Source organism: Chiloscyllium plagiosum, unplaced genomic scaffold (assembly GCF_037043375.1).
Source record: "Chiloscyllium plagiosum isolate Xiang-an unplaced genomic scaffold, Cpla_swu_hap1 HiC_scaffold_6, whole genome shotgun sequence".
Taxonomy (NCBI): Eukaryota; Metazoa; Chordata; class Chondrichthyes; order Orectolobiformes; family Hemiscylliidae; genus Chiloscyllium; species Chiloscyllium plagiosum.
In genome coordinates this window covers 15,673,193-15,696,108 of record NW_028270144.1, presented here as the reverse complement: position 1 = coordinate 15,696,108, position 22,916 = coordinate 15,673,193, and the positions used below count along the sequence as shown (strand labels likewise).

General features: G+C 43.6%; 1 protein-coding gene across 4 annotated transcripts in view; it reads left to right on the top strand.

Annotated features, from left to right (window-relative positions):
* LOC122550467 (rho guanine nucleotide exchange factor 7-like) overlaps window positions 1-22,916 on the top strand; it is a 137,417-nt gene that overhangs the window by 41,824 nt on the left and 72,677 nt on the right. For all 4 annotated transcript variants that reach the window (XM_087987899.1, XM_043691228.2, XM_043691224.2 and 1 more), the window contains exons 4-5: window positions 14,217-14,350; window positions 14,979-15,180. In XM_087987899.1, the coding sequence (XP_087844025.1) occupies window positions 14,217-14,350; window positions 14,979-15,180 (336 nt within the window). The remainder of the gene's footprint in view (window positions 1-14,216; window positions 14,351-14,978; window positions 15,181-22,916) is intronic.

Genomic DNA, 22,916 nt, shown 5'->3' with positions numbered 1-22,916 from the left:
GAAAAAAGTTGCAGATATAGTCACATAGAAGGGTTAACACCAGGAAAGGTAAGAGAGATAGGCAGGTAGTGCAGGAGTCTTCTGTGGCTATCCCCATTTCAAACAAGTATGCTGTTTTGGAAAATGTAGGGGGTGATGGATCTTCAGAAGGTGCAGAATGTTCTCAGGGGGGAATGGGCCCAGCAGGGGGGGTTATTGTACGCATTAGAGCCAACGACTTCAGAAGGGAAAAGGATGAGATTCTGAAGGGAGAATATAGAAATAGGCAGGAATTTAAAAAGGAGGTCCTCAAGAGTGAGGTAAGAATAGGAAGTTGGAGCAGGTGAATGCATAGCTGAGGAGCTGGTATTTGGGAGAAGGATTCACTTTTTGGATCATTGAAATCTCTTCTGGGCTAGACATGACCTGTACAAGAAGGACGGATTATACCTGAATTGGAAGGGGACTAATATACTGGCAGGGAGATTTGCTAGATATGTTGGGGAGGCTTTAAATGAGTAAGGTGGGGGAATACGACCCAGGGAGATAGTGAGGAAAGAGATCAATCTGAGACTGGTACAGTTGAGAAAAAAAGCGAGTCAAACAGTCAGGGCAGGCAGGGACAAAACAGAGAACAACGAAGGACTGATAAATTAAACTGCATTTATTTCAACACAAGAGGCCTAACAGGGAAGGCAGATGATCTCAGTGCATGGTTAGGAACATGGGACTGGGTTATCATAGCAATTACAGAAACGTGGCTCAGGAATGGACAGGACTGGCAGCTCAGGAAGGACAGAAAGGGAGGCGAGAGAAGAGGGGAGTGGCGTTTTTGATAAAAGGTAGCATTACAGCTGGACTGAGGGAGGATATTCCCGGAAATGCATCCGGGGAAGTTATTTGGGTGGAACTGAGAAATAAGAAAGGGATGATCACCTTATTGGGATTGCATTATAGACCCCGAATAATCAGCGGGAAATTGAAAACCAAATTTGTAAGGAATTTCAATTATCTGTAAGAATAATAGGGTGGTTATGATAGGGGATTTTAACTTTCCAAATATAGACTGTGACTACCATAGTGTTAAGGGTTTAGGTGAAGAGGAATTATTTAAGTGTATACAAGAAAATTTTCTGATTCAATATTAGATTAGATTACTTACAGTGTGGAAACAGGCCCGTCGGCCCAACAAGTCCACACAGACCCTCCGAAGAGCAACCCGCCCAGATCCATTCCCCTACATTAACCCCTTCACCTAACACTATGGGCAATTTTAGCATGGCCAATTCACCTAACCTGCACATTTTTGGACTGTGGGAGGAAACCAGAGCACCCGGAGGAAACCCACACAGACACTGGGAGAATGTGCAAACTCCACGCAGACAGTTGCCTGAGGCGGGAATTGAACCGGGTCTCTGGCACTGTGAGGCAGCAATGCTAACCACTGTGCCACCATGCCATGTGCATATACCTACTTGAGAAGGTGCAAATCTTGGGACATAAGGCAGGGTAAGTGACTGAGGTGTCATTGGGGGAGCACTTTGGGGCCAGTGATGGAAAAGAATAGACCAGATCTAAAAGTTGAAGTTCCAACTTGGAGGAAGGGCAATTTTGACAGTATCAGGCAAGAACTTTCAAAAGCTGATTGGGGGCAGATGTTCACAGGTAAAGGGACGGCTGGAAAATGAGAAGTCTTCAGAAATGAGACTAGTAGGTGTAGGAAATGCTGGATGACTAAAGAAATTGAGGGTTTGGTGAAGAAAAAGAAGGAAGCATATATCAGGTATAGACAGGATAGATCGAGTAAATCCTTGGAAGAGTATAAAGGCAGTAGGAATTTACTTAAGAAGGAAATCAGGCGGGCAAAAAGGGGATATGAGAGAGCTTTGGCAAGTAGAATTAAGGAGAATCCAAATGGTTTTTACAAATACATTAAGGATAAAAGAGCAGCTAGGGAGAGAATAGGGCCCCTCAAAGCTCAGCAAGGCGGCCTTTGTGTGGAGCCGCAGGAGATGGGGAAGATACTGAATGAATATTTTGCATCAGTATTTACTGTGGAAAAGGATATAGAAGATATAGACTGTAGGGAAATAGATGGTGATATTTTGCAAAATGTTCAGATTACAGAGGGGGAAGTGCTGGATATCTTGAAACGGGTAAAGGTGGATAAATCCCCAGGACCTGATCAGCTGTACCCGAGAACTCTGTGGGAATCTAGAGAGGTGATTGCTGGGCCACTTGCTGAGATATTTGTATCATCGATAGTCACAGGTGAGGTGCCGGAAGACTGGAGGTTGGCTAACGTGGTGCCACTGTTTAAGAAGGGCGGTAAGGACAAGCCAGGAAACTATAGACCAGTGAGCCTGACGTTGGTGGTGGGTAAGTTATTGGCGGGAATTCTGAGCGACAGGATATACATGTATTTGGAAAGGCAAGGACTGATTAGGGATAGTCAACATGGCTTTGTGCATGGGAAATCATGTCTCACAAACTTGATTGAGAATTTTGAAGAAGTAACAAAGAAGATTGATGAGGGCAGAGCAGTAGATGTGATCTACATGGACTTCAGTAAGGCGTTCGACAAGTTTCCCCATGGGAGACTGATTAGCAAGGTTAGATCTCATGGAATACAGGGATAACTAGCCATTTGGATACAGAACTGGCTCAAAGGGAGGTGGTGGAGGGTTGTTTTTCAGACTGGAGGCCTGTGACCAGTGGAGTGCCACAAGGATCGGTGCTGGGTCCTCTACTTTTTGTCATTGACATAAATGATTTGGATGCGAGCCCAAGAGATGCAGTTAGTAAGTTTGCAGATGACGCCAAAATTGGAGGTGTAGTGGACAGCGAAGAGGGTTACCTAAATTACAACAGGATCTTGATCAGATGGGCCAATGGGCTGAGAAGTGGCAGATGGAGTTTAATTCAGATAAATGCGAGGTGCTGCATTTTGGGAAAGCAAATATTAGCAGGACTTATACACTTAATGGTAAGGTCCTAGGGAGTGTTGCTGAGCAAAGATACCTTGGAGTGCAGGTTCATAGCTCCTTGAAAGTGGAGTCGCAGGTAGATAGGGTAGTGAAGAAGGCGTTTAGTATGCTTTCCTTTATTGGTCAGAGTATTGAGTACTGGAGTTGGGAGGTTATGTTGTGGCCACATTGGTCAGACCACTGTTGGAATATTGCATGCAATTCTGGTCTCCTTCCTATCAGAAAGATGTTGTGAAACTTGAAAGGATTCAGAAAAGATTTACAAGGATGTTGCCAAGGTTGGAGGATTTGAGCTCGAGGGAGAGGCTGAACAGGATGGGGCTGTTTTCCCTGGAGCGTCAGAGGCTGATGGGTGACCTTATAGAGGTTTGCAAAATTATGAGGGGCATGGATAGGGTAAATTTGCAAACTCTTTTCCCTGGGGTTGGGGAGTCCAGAACTAGAGGGCATAGGTTTAGGGTGAGAGGGGAAAGATATAAAAGAGACCTAAAGGGCAACTTTTTCATGGTATGTGCATGGAATGAGCACCCAGAGGAAGTGGTGGAGGCTGGTACAATTGCAACATTTAAGAGGCATTTGGATGGGTATATGAATAGGAAGGGCTAGGAGGGATATGGGCTGGGTGCTGGCAGGATGGGACTACATTGGGTTGCGATATCTGGTCGATATGGACGGGTTGGACTGAAGGGTCTGTTTCCATGCTGTACATCTCTATGACTCTATCTAATACCAACATTGCTGGCAACATAGGAAGAGGAAAAAGCCATTGAGCATCTCCAGTCTGTTCTGATATTCATTTGGATCATGCTTGATTCCACCTATCCACCTTGGATTGTGAACCTTTAGTATGTTTGCTGAATAAACATCTATCAGTTTCAATTTAGAAAGTTTTCATTTCATGCGCAGCTTCAGCAGTATTTTGGGGGAAAGAGTTCTGGATTTTCACCACCTTTTTCTGTGTCCAGGAGGCAGAACAGATGATCCATTTTACCTTTGAAGGAGTTATTTCTATATTAATACATGGAAACATTATTTTAGCACATGGGAGAATCTGTAGTCAGATTCACTCAGGAGACAGTGGAAACAGTTAGAGTTGATTAATTTAAATGCAAATTAGAGAGATTTCCCCCAGAAGATAACACTTAAGGCTCCAGTGCATGAGTAATTTGAGACATGGCGCATGGTGAGAGCATGCTTGGGAGTGATATTGGATCTATTGTTTCAAGAGCTCTACCACTGTGTGTTTTCCTGAATGGGATGGTCCCTGGTCTTACTGTGTCTTACTGTTTCAATACAATATGGGGCGACACGGTGGCACAGTGGTTAGCACTGCTGCCTCACAGCACCAGAGACCTGGGTTCAATTTCCGCCTCGGGCAACTGTCTGTGTGGAGTTTGCACATTCTCCCCATGTCTGCGTGGGTTTCCTCTGGGTGCTCTGGTTTCCTCCCACGGTCCAAAGATGTGCAGGTTAGGTGAATTGGCCATGCTAAATTGCCCGTAGTGTTAGGCGAAGGGGTAAATGTAGGGGAATGGGTCTGGGTGGGTTTCTCTTCAGAGGGTCGGTGTGGATTTGTTGGGCCGACGGCCCTGTTTCCACACTGTAAGTAATCTAATCTAATCTAATTAGTTGGAGTTGGGTATGAGAAATAACTAGAATGTTTTGTGATGCTTCTCCAGTTGTGACATTGCTGATTCATAGAGGTCCCAAGAAGATAAATCAGCAACAAATCAGAATCACAATGAATTTGTCTCACTGACTCCTCATCTGCAGTTGAACAAAGGTGGCTGCGCGCTTGATCTTGAGTTTTGTAGTTTTGTGGCTGATTGTAATTAAATGAAAATGAAGCAGAAATTACAATGAAGGGAACTGTACTCCCTCTACTGCAGAGATTCTCCTCCTGCTGTTTCTATTTAATATTCACTACGAGTCAACTCCATATCTGATTTCTTCAGAAATTTTATTTAATGGGTAATAATATTTGGGAAGCTCAACATAGCAAAAACCTTCTGAGTGGTCAGGTTGCAGTTTAACATAGAATCTATGAGGAGAGTGAAACGGAGAAGTAAGAAGACTTGCAAAGGCTGGCTGTATCAATCTTTCTGTCTTGCCTTTCTCTGTAAATTTGCTCTCACCAAATTTCTGTTGAAAAAGCAAAAACATTACATTCATAGATACGAAAGAAATAATTGTAAAACCCAAAGGCAACCAGAAAGAACCCAGGTCGAACCAAGAAATCAGTGAACTGATCATCATGATAGAGGTTACATCGAGGCTTCATCAAGAAATCGAAAAGATTGTGTAAGCAACCCATCTAGTTTTTTGGTTTGGGGTGCTCATACAGAGTTAAGTTCCCTGACTTGGTTTTTCCTCTCTTCTCATGAGATTCGTTTTGTCTGTTCATTTTTCTTATGTGTCTGAGTGCATGTGGGAATTTTAAAAGGGGTAAAGTTTAAGAAACATAAATTAGGAATCTTGTTCTTTTACTGTGTTTGGTAACATTAAAAGTTACAATAAATTGACTTTTTATTATTGTTATTGAAGACTCTAGTAAGGTTTGCTTTTAACCTCATCGGCAATCAATCAGAGACAAATTGGGATTTTTGGCAAGTTTTTTTTAATATTAACATCTGAGGTGATTTTTCATAGTGGAACTTGATTTCCAGCACACTGGAGTAGTGACATAGTACTCAAAAAAGGAATAGTTTCCTCCTTAGTTATTTATCTCTTCAGCAACTTGTCCAAACAGAGACTAGTTGGCCAGTCGTTTCGAATCATGCTATAAATAGATTGTTTACTTATGTAACTATGAAGATGTACAAACTGATTCATTGGCCACTAAACACTTTATATCATCCTGAGAATGTGAGGAACAACTCTGTAATGCAAGTCCGCTTCTTCCTTTGTGCTTATTATGTACAGGAACATCTATGGTCTTTGAAGTTGAATGACCAAGCACTCTGGGCAGTAAGGATCTTAGTATTTTTCCGTCAACCCATGTGTCTGCAGCAGGTTCACAGATGTCATCATTTGAGAGTGATAGAATGTTACTGCATGGAAAGAGAGCCTTCAGCCCTTTGTGTCTGAGCTGGCAATCAGGCATCTATCTACGGGGAGGAGATGGCCTAATGGTATTATCGCTGGACTGGTAATCCAGAGATCCAGGTAATGTTCTGGGGACCCACAGTCCAAAGATGTGCCGGTCAGGTGATTTGGCTATGCTAAATCGCCCATAGTGTTAGTTGTATTAGTCAAACGGAATGGGTCTGGTGGGTTACTCTTTGGAGGGTCAGTGTGGACCTGTTGGGCTGAAGGGCCTGTTTCCACACTGTCGGGAATCTAATCTAATCTACTCGAATGCCATTTTCCAGCATTTGGCCCATAGCTTTTGATGCTATGGTATTACAGGTATTCATTTAAGTATTTCAAATGTTGTGATGATTCCTGCCCCTGCCACCACTTTAAGCAATGAGTTTCAGATTTTCACCACCCTCTGGGTGAAACCTTTCTTTCCCTCTTAAATCCCCTCTCATGCCTTGACCACTAAGTGAAAATTTTCATCCTATCTACCCTGTCGGCATCCCTCATAATTTTGTAGACCTCAATCCAAACCTCACTCAGGCTTCCCTGCTCTAAGGGAAACAACCCCAGCCAACCTAGCTTCTCTTTATAGATGAAATGCTCCAAACCCAGTGAATCTTCGCTGCTTTGTCTACAGTCCTTCCTCAGTGGAGAATTGTGGAGACAAGAACCACACACAGTACTCCAGCTGTATCCTAACTGGTGTTATGTCCATCCCCATCATGACCTCCTTAAGAAACAAAAAAAACAAAAGAACTGCAGATGCTGGAAATCTGAAACAGTAATAAAGAACAGAAATTGCTGGAAAATCACACTGCCGTTCAAAGGAAAGGTCAGTGGACCTGAAAAGTTCACTATGGTTTCTCTCCACAGATGCTGCCAGACCGGCTGAGATTTTCTAGTGATTTCTGTTTTTGTTTGTGACCTCCTCACTCTTGGTATTCAATGGCTAGGTGTCCACCGTGTGGACACTGTCTTTTTGAGAGGATGGAAATTGGAGTGAGAAAATAATCACCAATTAGGGGAACAGGCAGGAGAATGGAGTTGAGGCCAAGATGAAATCCGCCATGATCGTATCAAATGGCAGAACAGGCTCAAGGGACTGAATTACCAACTCCTCCTAATTCTTATGTAACTAAGAAAAAATATATACTTTGTTAAGTTAAAATGAATGAGCATTGTTCCGATGAAGCAAGTTTTTTCACAAATAAAATGGGGTCAAGAAGGAACAAGAGGTTTTGGCCCATTCTGGAATGATTGCCTTTACTGAGAAAGTCTAGAACAAGGGAGCTTAACCTTAAACTTAGAGATAGGGTGATGACAGGAAGCACCTCTTCACAAAAAGGGGAATCGAACTTTGAAACTCTCTTCCCTAAATAGCTGATGAGGATGTGGATTAATGTATGGTGCTGAAAAATGTGTTGCTGGAAAAGCGCAGCAGATCAGGCAGCATCCAAGGAGCAGGCGAATCGACGTTTCAGGCATAAGCCCTTCTTCAGGAATGAGGAAGGTGTGCCAAATAGGCTAAGATAAAAGGTAGGGAGGAGGGACTTGGGGGAGGGGCGTTGGGAATGCAATAGGTGGAAGGAGGTTAAGGTGAGGGTGATAGGCCGGAGAGGGGGTGGGGGTGGAGAGGTCGGGAAGAAGATTGCAGGACAAGAAGGCGGTGCTGAGTCCGAGGGTTGGGACTGAGATAAGGTGGGGGGAGGGGAAATGAGGAAGGTGGAGAAATCTGCATTCATCCCTTGTGGTTGGAGGGTTCCTAGGCGGAAGATGAGGCGCTCTTCCTCCAGGCGTCGTATTGTCATGGTCTGACGATGGAGGAGGCCAAGGACCTGCATGTCCTTTGCGGAGTGGGAGGGGGTGTTAAAGTGTTCCGCCATGGGGCGGTTGGGTTGGTTGGTGCGGATGTCCCAGAGGTGTTCTCTGAAACGTTCCGCAAGTAGACGGCCTGTCTCCCCAATGTAGAGGAGGCCACATCGGGTGCAGCGGATGCAGTAAATGATGTGTGTGGAGGTGCAGGTGAATTTGTGACAGATATGGAAGGATCCCTTGGAGGGAAGTGAGGGGTGAGGTGTGGGCGCAAGTTTTGTATTTCTTGCGGTTGCAGGGGATGGTGCTGGGAGTGGAGGTTGGGTTGGTGGGGGGTGTGGACCTGACGAGGGAGTCGCGGAGGGAGTGGTCTTTCCGGAACGCTGATAGGGGAGGGGAGGGAAAGATATCCTTGGTGGTGGGGTCTGTCTGGAGGTGGCGGAAATGACGAAGGATAATACGATGTATCTGGAGATTGGTGGGGTGGTAGGTGAGGACCAGTGGGATTCTGTCCTGGTGGCGATTGTGGGGTGGGGTTTAAGGGCAGAGGAGCGGGAAGTGGAGGAGATGCGGTGGAGAGCATCGTCAACCACATCTGAGGGGAAATTGCGGTCTTTGAAGCAGGAGGCCATCTGGGTTGTTCGGTATTGGAATTGATTAATGTATGGTGTCAATATTAAGATTAACAGATGGGATTGTTGACTACAGATATTATGGCATTGGTGGGTAGATGTGAGTTAAAGCTGTAAATCAATTGTGACCTAATTAAATGACTGAACAGGTTTGAACTGGCCTCCTCATTTTCCTGTGCCCTGATTCTATACACAGATTTTTTGTTTTGTTACAGGATGAATTAAACCATTCACAAGCATTTTCATGCTGGGTCAGTTTTAGGCTGGAATTGGAAAAATGCAGGGCAGGGTGTTGCATATTGGTCTTGACATGTATGGGTAAGAAGGGCTTGACAGAGTCAATGAACGGGCTCCCTGCAGGTAGGTTGCAGGCAAATGAGGCTTTCTCATTTCCTCCCTCCCCACCCTCAATTTCCACTCAGCCTCACCCTTTAGGGACTGACTGGCATTCAGATGTGGACCCGGCTCCGTTAAATTGCAGATTTTGTCTGACTACCTATCACCATGGCAACCTGAGACCAAAACAGCTACATCAAGATTTACAACAAACACAGCATCACACATTTTGTTTTGCTAACAAAATCGGCAGTTTGAAATCAGTGTGTGTGAGGGCCAGCTGTTAAAGCCAACTCCTGCAGTGACTGCGGGGGGAAGGGATTTTCGATTCATGTCAGACACTCAGTATAATCTTGTAGGTGTAAAGTGTGTACAATGCAATTTAGGAGATTAGCTAATACTGATCATTTATAAAATACCTTTCTCAGCGTTAATTAGCAACAAACTTCAACACCCATCCACGTGAGACAAGAGGGCAGACTTTTAACAACTTTGCCAAAGTTTTAAAGAATGTTCCAAAGGTGGGGTGGTGGGGGTGGGGGTTGGGGAGGTGGGGTGGGGTGGGGTGGGGTAGGGTGGGGGGAGAGAGAGAGTGAGAGAGATCCATAGGGAATTCCAGAGCTTAGGGACTAGACAGTTGCAGACATGGCCATCATGAGTGGAGTGTTAAAAATCGAGGATGGACAGGGGATCCCAAATTGGAGGTGTGTCAAGATCCCAGAAAATTGTATGACTGGAGCATGTTATAGTGAATAGGGAGAGGTGAGTGAGGTCATGAGGGAATTTAAATACATGCAGAAGGAGCTGCATGGCCAGAGGCCATTGCATCTGAGTGAGCATGGGGATGATAGAATCCCTATATTGTGGAAGCAGACCACTTGGCCCATTGATATTACACTGATCCTCTGAAGAGCATCCCGCCCAGACCCACTCCCCCAACCTATCCATGTAACCCTGCATTTCTACCTAGCCTGCACATCCTTGGACACTATGGGCAATTTAGCATGGCCAGTCCAACTAACCTGTATATCGTTGGACATCGGGAGGAAGCCGGAGCACCCACGCAGATATTGCAAACTACACAGTTGCCTGAGGCTGGAATTGCACTGGATCCTTGGCACTGCTAATCACTGAGCCACCATGCGCCCAGATGTACAGGAGTTGGTGTAAACTAGGGAATGGGCAGCAGGGATTTGGATGTGCTCAAGTTTACATAGGCTTCAATGTAGGAGACTGGCCAAAAATGCATAAAAGGAACCAAAGCTTGAATAAGAGTTTAGGTAGCAGGTGCGTTTTGAGGCAGGGACAGAGATGGCTTTTTCCAAAGTATTTACAGAATCGAAATACCTCCTTTGATGCAAGAAGTCAATGCTTTTGGAGATTGATGTTTCTAGCAATGGATAGGATGTGAGATTGGAGTACTGTCAAAAAAAATATGGTCCTGAATATAGCCCTTATGACATGTGGAGACTGTTTAAGGAGCAGTTGTTGCGAATGATGCACACATTTATTCCTCTGAGACAGGTAAGAAGGGGTAAGATTAAGGAACCTTGGATGACAAGAACAGAGGAGCTTCTCGTCAAAAGGAAGAAGGTACCTTATGTAAGGTGGAGGAAGCAAGGATCTAGCACAGCTTTAGAGGGTTACAGGCTTGCTAGAAAGGAGCTCAGAAATGGATTGAGGAGAGCAAGGAGGGGGCACAAGAAAGGCTTGGCAAATAGGGTTAGGGAGAACCCAAAGGCATTTTACTCATATGTGAGAAATAAGAGAATGATCAGGGAGAAGGTAGAGCCGATCAGAGATAGCATAGGGATCTTGTGCGTGGAGTCTGAGCAGATAGGGGAAGCCATAAATGAGTATTTGCTTCAGTTTTCTCTAAGGAAAGGGACCTTGTTGTAAATAAGAACTTTGAGGAGCTGGGATACAGGCTTGACCAGATCAAGATTGATGAAGTTGATGTGCTGGAAATTTTGGGAAACATTAAGATTGATAAGTCACCAGGGCCAGACCAGATTTGTCTTAGGCTGCTCTGGGAAGTGAGAAAGGAGGTTGCTAAGCCGCTGGCGAAGATCTTTGCCTCCTCACTCTCCACGGGGCCGTACCGGAGGATTGGAAGGAGGCGAATGTTGTTCCTCTTTTCAAGAGGATAATAGGGAAATCCCTGGCAATTACAGACCACTCAGTCTTACGTCTGTGGTCAGCAAAGTTTTGAAACTTCTGAGTGATAGGATCTATGACTATTTGGCAAAGCATAGCATGATTAAAGGCAGTCAGCATGGCTTTGTGAGGGGCAGGTCATGCCTCACAAATCTTGTTGAGTTCTTTGAGGAGGTGACAAGACAGGTTAACGAAGGTCGAGCAGTGGATGTGGTGTATATGGACTTCAGCAAGGCATTTGATAAGGTTCCTCATGGTAGGCTCATTCATAAAGTCAGGAAGTATGGGATACAGGGAGATTTGGCTGTCTGAATTCAGAATTGGTTGGCTGACAGAAGGCAGAGAGTGGTTGTAGATGGAAAGTATTCTGGAGGTCAGTGTTGAGTGGGGTCCCCCAGGGCTCTGTTCTTGGCCCTCTGCTCTTTGTAGTTTTTATATGTGACTTGGATGAGGAGGTTGAGAGGTGGTTTAGTAAATTTGCAGATGTCACAAAGGTGTCATCGATAGTATCGAGGGCTATTGCAGGCTGCAGCGTGACATAGACAGGATGCAGAGCTAGGCTGAGAAATGGCAGATGGAGTTCAACTGGATAAATGCGAAGTGATGCATTTTGGAAGATCAAACTCGAATGCTGAATATAGGATTAAAGACAGGATTCTTGATAGTGTGGAGGAACAGAGGGATCTGGGTGTGCAAGTATATAGATCCCTCAAAGTTGCCACCCAAGTGGATAAGGTTATTAAGAAAGCGTGTGGTATTTTGGCTTTCATTAACAGGGGTATCAGAGCCATGAGGTTTTGCTGCAGCTCTACAAGTCCCTGGTGAGACCACACTTGGAATATTCTGTCCAGTTCTGGTCGCTCTACTATAGGAAAGATAAAGAGGCTTTGGAGAGGGTGCAAAGAAGGTTTACCAGGATGCTGCCTGGACTGGAGGGCTTGCCTTAGGAAGAAAGGTTGAAAAGGCTCAGACTTTTCTCTCTGGAGAGAAGGAGGAAGAGAGGAGACCTGATCGAGGTGTACACAATAATGAGAGGAATGGATAGAGTCAATAGCCAGAGACTTTTCCCCAGGGCAGGATTGACTGGTACGTGGGGTCATAGTTTTAAGATATTAGGAGGAAAGTATAAAGGAGACGTCAGAGGAGGTCCTTTACGCAGAGAGTTGTGAATGCATGGAATGCGTTGCCAGCTGTGGTGGTGGAACCAGAGTCATTAGGGACATTTAAGCGACTGCTGGACATGCACATGGGTAGCAGTGAGGATTACATTAGGATTAAACCTCGGCACAACATCGTGGGCCAAAGGGCCTGTTCTGTGCTGTACTTTTCCATGTTCTATGTCCTATGCACAAATCAGGAGTTAGAGTGCAATGGAACCTTACTCTGATCTAAACTTCAATTCCTGTACTTTTCTTTAGACAGTGAAATAGCAGAAATAAATGTTGCCCAGTTAGCAGCCATGGTAATGTGAAATCTGGTTGTGGAATTCCGGTTGGCATTGTGCTTGATCCCATTGCTCATTACATCAATTTATTCTGCAGAGTGTTTTTTTCTGTGTTGGGGTCTCCTACGAACTGCATAAGTCTTTCACTGTCTCCACATACCATTTCAAGGAGACAACCCTGTCTCCACTCAATCCCTCAATCCCTCCAACACTAATTCCAATCCACCTCTATCCCAACCCAATCTCACTTCTAACCCATCTTCACACCAACTTATCAGCTACTCCAATTCTAATTTCAATCTGTCTTCATCCCAAGCCAACCAATCCTGACTTTTCTGCGGTCCCCAACCTCATATTCTATCTCACAGGAACTTAATGTCCTACTTAGCCCCATCTGCACACCTACTCAACACACTCTCCTCAATCCATCCTACTGCCCCTCTCCCCATGGCAAATCGATATTTGCTATCATGGTCCTCGCTTCCCAGATAGAATTATTCATTTTGCTCGACCGAATCTCATGGACGATCAAAGGTAGCTTGGAGAGTTTTAGCATTCCTTCCAGGGAAAGGGGAGATTCTGGGAAAGCCTCACTTAGAGTCATAGAGATGTACAGCATAGAAACAGACCCTTTGGTCCAACCCGTTCATGCCGAACAGATAGCATGGTCCCACTTGCCAGCACCTGGCCCATATCCCTCCAAACCTGTCCTATTCATATACCCATCCAGATGCCTTTTAAATGTTGCAATTGAACCAGCCTTCACAACTTCCTCTGGCAGCTCATTTCATACATGTACCTCCCTCTGCATTGCCCCTTAGGTCTCTTTTATATCTTTCCCCTCTCATCCAAAACCTATGCCCTCTAGTTCTGGACTCCCCGACCCCAGGGAAAAGACTTTGTGTATTTATCCTATCCATGCTCCTCATAATTTTGTAAACCTCTATAAGGTTACCCCTCAGCCTCCGACGCTGCAGGAAAACAGCCCCAGCCTGCTCAGCCTCTCCCTATAGCTCAAACCCTCCAACCCTGGCAACATCCTTGTAAATCTTTTCCTTTCAAGTTTCACTACATCATTCCGATAGGAAGGAGATCAAAATTGCACGCAATATTCCAACAGTGGCCTAACAATGTCCTGTACAGCTGCAAAGTGACCTCCCAACTCCTGTACTCAAAACTCTGACCAATAAAGGAAAGCATACCAAATGTCTTCTTCACTATCCTATCTACCTGCGACCCCACTTTCAAGGAGCTATGATATTGCCTGTCCCCAGGGGTCAGTCTGAATCTTACTGCACTGCTGAAGCCTTTGGGCTGGTGTTGTTAAGTAGCAGCTTGCAGGATCTTGAATTGGCATTGATGATGATGAAATAGTGATACTAGTCCCAGTGGGAGGAAAACGTGGAGGTAATGGTGCTCCTTGACATTTCTGCTTTTGTCCTTTGGCAGTGGAGTATGCGGGGAAGGTGCTAAATAACAAGGTGAGTTGTTGCAGTTTTAGACAATGTGTTGCAGCCCATGGTGCACTGATGGAGGGGGGCAAGATGTTGAATTCCATTGTAGGGGCACAGATCAATATGATCTACGTGGTGGGGCTACATTACTTTCAGTAGATGCGTCATAAGTGAGAGTCCTTGTCACAAAGCCATCTGTTCAGGATCAGATCCAAAGATTAATCCGACTATTTTCTCTTCTTGGATTGCAGAGCTGGGAAAAAGACAAAACATCCACTGCTGTCACTTGGAAACTGTTGTTCTGTATGACTAACTACGTTGTTGTTTTCTACAGACATTGGTGTTGGAAGTGACTCAGTATGTGCCCGCCACCAATCCCATCATATCAAGTCAGTTGATTCCCTGGCTGGATCACATTTATCGCTTGGAAGAACTTCAAAAAACCTTCCGGGGAAGTATCGAAGTTTGGTGAGTGAGTTTTGAACCCGGAAAGGGTGCAATAGAATTTCAAAATGAGGAACCTAGAAAAGTAGAATGAGAAAACTCTCACAAGTTGATTTTTTGATGGGTGGGATCATTGTAGGAAGAATTGCACCCAAAATAAAAGAGTTAGCTCCTAATGGGTGAAGCTTTGTGAAATACTCTCCATTGGCCCACATATTATCCTAAGTTTTTCAGCCGAGAGTTCTATTGAATAAACTTTCCAAAGATGCCCTGCAGTGCACACCTCTAACAAACTAGGAATATATTAGAAAAATGAAATGCTCAGGCATCCTCAGGGCTCTAACATCTTATTCTTTGTTTTGCTCTTAATTACTCACCTTGTATTTTTAGCTGTTTGTTGCACTTTGACTTTAATCTTCAAGATGACTTACTGATTTGTTTGAGCTGAGAACATCCCTGTTATTCTCCCCATGTGGCTCTGTAGACTCTCATTCCAATAAATCTCCTCTGTATCATCTCCAAGATCTACTCAGAATTGAACACATGTCCTCCAACTGATGTATGACCAGTGGTTTATAGAGGTTGATTTTTAATACAAAATTAATTCTTTTTACAAATCTAGTTTCATTAAATATTCCTTTCTCTCTTTAAGGACATGACTGATAACAGCAACCATCACATGATTGTGAAAGCAAAATTCAACTTTTATCAGACCAATGAAGATGAACTCTGCTTTACCAAGGGCGATGTTATCCATGTGACCAGAATTGAGGAAGGAGGCTGGTGGGAGGGGACATTAAATGGCAAAAATGGATGGTTCCCCAGCAATTACGTGAGGGAAATAAAGTCTAATGGTAAGTAGCCAAGTTAAGTAATAAGTAGATCTGAAATATTCAAATACCTCCAAAGGAAGCAGTTTTGTTTTCCTGGTCTTCAGTGCTCCCTGCAGTCTTGAGCTTGCAACTAAATTGTTATGAGGAAGTGTTCACATCAGCAGTTTCAATGTTAAATGTTGATCTAAGAAAGTATATATTAACAGTGAAAGCAGGAAGCTTGTGCACAGAGGAGATTTTTTTCAAAATTGCAGGATTAAATGATGCTCAATTTCAGTAAAAATTTACAAACTATCAGTAGTAGGTTACAAAAAAAGCATCCCATTATCAGTTATCCTGAGAGGATGGTGTTAGACCTTCTTAAATCATTGGTGGTAGCTTAACATAACTGATGGATTTCTGGTCTGCGTTAGAGGAAAGTTAATTGTCAACCACATTTGATGTAAGGAGGATGAAATCACTGCACAGAGGCTGGTATCCCATCACCAAGTCATCCATTATTTCCATTGCTGTGACCAGCCAGCTCCAAGCCAGTCCCAAGACTGGAGGAGCCTTTCTGAATCTCCTGTTGTTTTTAATTTTATAAAACAGTACAGTTTACAAATAAGCAATTAACATTAACAGCCGTATACAGAGAAACAGCAATTTACAGGGGAGAGGAGCGGCAAAGCCAGGCCTCAAAACCCACCGTTCAACCAGTTTTTATGGAAATGAAGCCAAACCTCAAATCCCAAACTCCTGTTTATTTTTTTCTTCTTCTTCTTTTTTCTTTTTTCCTTTTTTTTCTCTTTTTCTACCCTCACGCTACCACCTAACTGCAGTAGTGCTTATTTTTCCCCTGACCCATGTGGTGTGTGTATAGGTGTGAGATGCAGTTAAAGACACAAGGTGAACAAGTCTTTATTCAGTTTCCACCACTGGGAAGAAAAGAAACACCCAAGTGACCAGTGACAAGCAGTGCCTTTCACATCAAAGGGATCTCCTGTTTACTTTTTTTTATTTTTCATTTTTTAAATTTTCTATTACCCCCACACTACCGCCTAACTGCGGTAGTGCTTATATTTTCCCCAGCACCCATGTTGTGTGTGCGCAGGTGTGAGACACAGTGAAAGACACAAGGTGCATGAATCTTTATTCAGTTTCCACCATCAGGAAGCAAAGAAACACCCGAGTGGCCAGTGACAAGCAGTGCCCTTCACATCAAAGGGATCTCCTGTTTATTTTTTTCTTTAACAGGAAGTCGGACACACCTGTTCTTTTTTTTTACAGAACCCCTGACCCTCCTGTTTATATTTTTTCTTTTTTTCTTGTGTGTGTGCAGGAATGAAGATCTCCTGTTAATTTTTTTGTTTTTTTTTATTTTTCTCTTTGTTTAACCCCCACACTACCGCCTAACTGCGGTAGTGCTTATTTTTTCCCCAGCACCCATGTTGTGTGTGTGTAGGTGTGAGACACAGTGAGAGACACAAGGTGTACGAATCTTTATTCAATTTACACCACCAGGAAGATAGGAAAACACCCAAGTGGCCAGTGACAAGCAGTGCCCTTCACAAAGGGCAATCTCCTGTTTTTTTTTTATTTTATTAAACAAATTACAAAAACAGTTTACAACAAACAGTTACATTTACAGCTGCATATAAGAGACAGCAATTTTACAAGGGAGAGGAGCAGCAAAGCCGGCCCCAAACCCTACCGTTCAAACACTTTACAGGGACATGAGGACAAACCTCAAATCCCAGTTTCACATATAAAAATATAAAGAGACATCAACAATGACATTTGTGCATTAGACAATACTGTTACATACAAAAGTGCAGACAATACAGACCCAGCAAGCCCCCGCCCCTCCCACCTTCCCACCATTCTAAGGCAAACCGCCCCTACCCACCTTCCGGTTCTCGGTCCACCCCATGCCCCGTTCAGTTCTCGGTCCGCCCTGACACACCTTTCGACCACCTCTAGGACAATCTCCTGTTTATTTTTTTTTCTTTTTTAACCCCACACTACCAATCTCCTGTTTATATCTGTCAGCCAGGGCTCTGTGATTGGCGCAGGTTAATAACTCCAATCAGAGAACTCATAGTCAATGAGATCCAACTGCCCATGTTCCAGTCACTACAGAGGCGTAATGCACAGACCCAGACAGGATTAGAATGGCAGCTTTCTTTTCTGTAAAGAGTATTAGCAAATCTTTTGGGTTTTTAACAGTAATTGACTACTTTGTAATCAATTGAATTGAAACCAATTTATTATTAGTAGAGTTTTGCACTTAAACCTTCTGTGATGCTGTCTTTGGATGAATTGAGAAACTGAGGTCCCATGTGTCTTCTCAGGTAGACGTAAAAGATCCTTAGCACGATTTGAGGAGTGCAGGGCAAATTATCCTGAGCCAGTATTTATTTTTCTTTTCCATTGTGGGAGCTTTCTGTGTACAAGTTGACTGCTGCATTTCCTGCATTACAATACTGATGGACTTCGAAAAGTACTTCATTCTATAAAGCATTTTGGGACTTCCTCAGATCATGAAATGCATCATCTTACTCCTCTGTACTGTACTGCTTCTGTGTGCCATCACAAGTACTTCTGACTCAGTTTTGGGGGATTAAGTTAGCAACACAAACTGTTCCACTTTGAATTCCCATCAACTTTATCAAATCCTTTAATTATTTTAAATAGCCCAATTAGAACATACCTTAATCTTCTAAACTCAAGGGAATGCAATCTTTATTGATGCAACTTGTTGAAAGAACATATGAAATCAGAGCAGGAGTAGGCCATTCAGCTCCTCAAGCCTGCCCCACCCTTCTGCATCACCTGCCTGAGGCCTTAACTTCTCACTATTTCAAAAATTCTGACTACGTCCTGTTGGTGATATAACTTCCACAACTCTCTGAGGTAGAAAATTCCTGACATTTCACTACCTACTGAGCGAATAAATTATTTTGCCTCTCTGATTTCATTGAACGCCCCCATTCTGTAACTATGGTCCCTTGTTCAAGATTATCCCACTAGTAGAAACATCTTCCCGACATTTACCCTCTCAAGTCCCTTAATATCTTGTATGCTCCAATACAGTTCCTCTAAACTGGAATGAATTAGAGGTCTTGCATGTTTAGCTGTTCTTAATACATTCCAGGAATCAGCCAAGTGAATCTCTTTTGAAATTACAGTGTATTCATTCTTAAATATAGGGAGGAAAACTGAAGTATCCGGTCACTAAATCATTCTTTGTTTGCCAAGAGTCCTTGGCACTGATGCAGCTTCTTCAGAGCCAGGTCCAATTGAACAGGATGTCTGACACTCCTGATCTTATCTGTCAGCCAGGGTTCCCTGATTGGACCAAGTTAACAGCCCCAGTCAGGGAACTCATATTTTATGAGATCCACCTGACTGACCTTGTAACGATCACTACAAAAACTGGCTACAGGGTGCAGCCTCACCAACGCACTGTACAGTGTAACATGACTATGCTGTTTTCTAAATTCCAAGCCCTAGCAATAAAGATGAAAATTCCATTAACTTCTTGTTTTCCTGTTTCACCTTCATGCTAGTGTTAGTGTTTCAAGCACAAAAACATTAAAGACTCTGTGAAGTCTTTAGCCATTTACATAATAGTCTACCTTTTGATTCTTCTTGCCAAAGTGCATGACCTCACACTTTCCTAAATTAAACTCCATTTGCCAAATTTTTGCCCACTTACTCTAACTATCAATATTCCTTTTCAGATTCCTTCTGTTCTCATCACCCCATCCCCACCATTTTTTTTTATATTGTCAACAAATTTGTATACATGATTATCTGCATCCTCCTCCAAGTTATTAATATAGATAGTACATTATCGAGGACCTAAAGACTGAGTTTTGTGGAACTCCACTTGTTATGTCTTTCCAAACTGAAAATGACTCATTAATCTTTCTTGTTATTCACATGACATCGCGCGTTGGGCATCGTGAGCTGGCCAATGTTAATTGCTCATCCCTTGAGAAGGTGGTGATGAGCTGCCTTCTTGAACTGTTGCAGTCCACATGCTTGAGGTTGATCCACAATGTTGTTAGGGAGGGAATGCCAGGATTTTGACCCAGCAACAGTGACGGAAAGGTGACAGTGGGGACCTTGCAGGTGGTGGTGTTGTTCCCATGTATCTGTTCCCCCTGTTCTTCTAGGTGGAAGTGGTGTGGGTTTGGAAGGTACTGTCTAAGGATCTTTGGTGAAGTTGTGCAGTACATCTTGTAGATAGTACGCACTGCAGCTGCTGAGCATTGGTGGTAGAGGATGTGGATACTTGCAGATGTGGTGCCAGTCAAGTGGGTTACTTTATCCTGAAAGGTGTCAAGTTTCTTGAGTGTCGTTGAAGTTGCACCCATCCAGGCAAGTGGGGAGAATTCTATCACACTCTTGACTTGTGGCTTGTAGAATGTGGGCAGGCTTTGGGGAGTCAGGATGCGAGTTACTCGTGCAGTAATCCTAACCTCTGACCTGCTCTTGCAGCCACCATGTTTATGTGGCGAGTCCAGTTGAGTTTCTGGTCAATGGTAACCTCCAGGATGTGTTGGCAACACTGTTGATTGTCAATGGGTATTGGTTAGATTGTCTGTTAGTGGAGATGATCATTGCCTCGCATTTGTGTGGTGTGACTGTTACTTGCCGCTTGTCAGCTGAAGCCTGGATATTGTCCAGATCTTGTTGAATTTGAACGTAGACTTCTTCAATAACTGAGGAGTTGCAAATGGTGGTAAACATTATGCGATCATTGGCGAATACCTTCACTTCTTTCCATATGATGGAGGTAGGTCATTGATGAAGCAGCTGAAGGTGGTTGGGCCTAGGACACTACCTTGAGGAACTCCAGAGACATTCTGGAGCTGAGATGACTGACCTCCAACAACCACATTCATCTAATGTACTAGATATGACTCTAACCAGTGGAGAGATGTCCCAATGCCAGTTGATTCCAGTTTTACTAGGGTTCCTTCATTCCACGTTCATTTGAATGTGGCCTCGATGTCAAGCGCTGTCTCTCATACCTCAACTCTGGGATTCAGCTCTTTTGTGCATGCTTGCACCAATGTTGTAATGAGATCAGGAGCTGAGTGGCCCTGGCAGAACCCAAACTGGGTGTCACTGAGCAGGTTATTGCTGAGCAGGTGCTGCTTGATAGCACTATTGATGACATCTTCCATCACTTTACTGATGATCGAGAGTACACGGATGGGGCAGTAACGGACCAGTTTGGATTTGTCCTGTGTTTATGCACAGGTCTTACCTGGGCAATTTTCTACATTGTCATTTAGATACCAGTGTTGTAACTGTACTGGAAGAGTTTGGCTAGGGGAGCAGCAGTCATGGAGCACAAGTCTTCAGTACTATTGCTGGAATGTTGTCGTAGCCCGTAGCCTTTGCAGTATCAAGTGCTGGAAACCATTTCTTGGTATCATGTGGAGTGTATCGAATTAGCTGAAGATTGTTATCTGTGATGCTGGGGAGCACTGGAGGAATCTGTGATGGATCATCCACTCAGCACTTCTGGCTGAAGATTGTTGCAAATGCTTCAGCCTTATCTTTTTCACTGATGTGCTGGGCTTTTTCATCATTGGGGATGGGGATGTTTGTACACCCCATCCTCCAGTGAGTTGTTTAATTGACTATCATCATTCAAATGCTTAGATCTGATCTGTTAGTTGTGGGATCACTTAGCACTGTCTATCATTTGCTGCTTATGATGATTGGCACACATGTATTCCTGTTTTATAGCTTCATAATAATGCTGTAGCTATGTGGCTTGCTAGGCCATTTCAGAGGCCAGATGAGAGACTGGAGCCACGTGGCTGAGGTTAGTAGATTTCCTTCAGTGAAGGACATTAGTGTACCAGGTGGGTTTTTTAAAATTCCTGATGAAGGGCTGATGCCCGAAACGTCGACTCTTCTCCTCCTCGGATGCTGCCTGACCTGCTGTGCTTTTCCAGCAACACACACTTGACTCTGACCTCCAGCATCTGCAGTCCTCACTTATTCTGGGTTTTTTCAACTATCAACAATGGTTTCATGATTATCCGTAGATTTTTAATTCCAGACAATTCTTTTTTTAAATTCAAATTTTCCCATCTACTGTGGAAGAATTCGAACCCAGATCCCCAGACATTAATTGGGATTCTGGCTTAATAGTCTAGCTATAATACCACATGATTGTTACTCCCCTAACTCTCTTTCTTCATGTTAACTTGTACTCAACCTATGCTGATACATCACTGCCAATACTATGAGCTCCTACCTTGTGCAATAACTTTTTGTGTTGCGCCACATCAGATGCCTTTCAGAATACCTCTGGTGTCATAATTCAACACCTTTATCCTCAGTATCATTATGGAGAAACTGCTATATCACGTGCAAGGCCTTCTTGAGATGTGTTTCCCACAACTGAATGCTGTTACTCCAGATAGGGTTCCTCCCTACCTAAAGTTTGGGTAACTTAATATGACTTGCACTCTTTTGTATTCTAGCCCCATTGTGATCATTCAAAGGCATTTTAAATTGTATTTTGTGCTTTAAGTGATTGCTCATCCATAGATTGTAAACCCATTCTCAAGATGGAGGAATGAAGTGCCAGAGGAAGTGGGGGAGGCTGGTACAATTACAATATTTAAAAGACGTCAGGATGGGTATATGAATAGGAAGCATTTGGAGGGATATGGGCCAGGTGCTGGCAAGAGGAACTAGATTAGGTTGGGCTATCTGGTCAGCATCGATGAGTTGGACCGAAAGGTCTGTTTCTGTGCTGTACATTTCTATGACTCAATGACTGAGTTCTCATTATCAGGTCCAAAGTGCAGAGCCTCTCATTTCCACCTGTTACACTGCACATACCAAGCTTCTTGCCCAGTCACCTAATCTTTCCAAGTGTCAAAGATGGCACCTCTGGCAGTGCAGCAGCCTTGCAATCCCTGTTCTTTGCAACTCATAATTCAATGCACTGAAACTGAGATTACAATTGCAGTTTACTATGTTGGAAATTTTCAATTACGAAGTCTAAATCTGAGAACCTGCTTCTTAGCAGCACTGTTGCTGGGGTACCTGAACCAGGTGAACATCAGTACCATCTTCAGCAGGGCAGTTAGAAATGGGCCAAGCCATCACTTATTGCCAGTAGTGTCTGTGTTACAAAAAAGGATTTAAATAGACACTGTCATGAATATCAATGGGAAGCTGCTGCATAGAGTAATCCTCATACATTCAGAAAGCAGTACAGTCTGGCCTGGACAAAGGTGTTGTCACTGATGACCTGTGAACAGGTCTGACCTTAAATTTCAGGTTACTATTTCACAGGCTTCTGAGTCTGGTGGCTTGAATGATGATCTTACCACAGGATTTTCACCAGAAAATACTGTCAGTCAGATTCAGCTGCACCTCCACATCCACTATTGTGAAACTTGTGAAGGATTCTGGGTGATTCAAGATGGAGGATGGGAAAATATTGTGGCTGTAAGAGCTGCTCTTTTTTAAAGGTGTTTTCAGTGTTGGAGCTGATTTCCTTGAATTCCAGAAGCAGTAATTACTATTTTATAAGCTGTTGCATTGTTTTGGAACTTTGGAGAAAAAAAAATCAAAACAATGACACTTTAAAAAGGAGGAAGAGAGTCAAAGGCAGTGACCACATGGGAAGTGTATCAAATTGAAAAATAAACCTGCACTGCAGTCTGACCCAGCAATGAATCTTCACAACCGACTGTCTCTGCTGTTTGATTTCAAGTATCTCAGAGGGT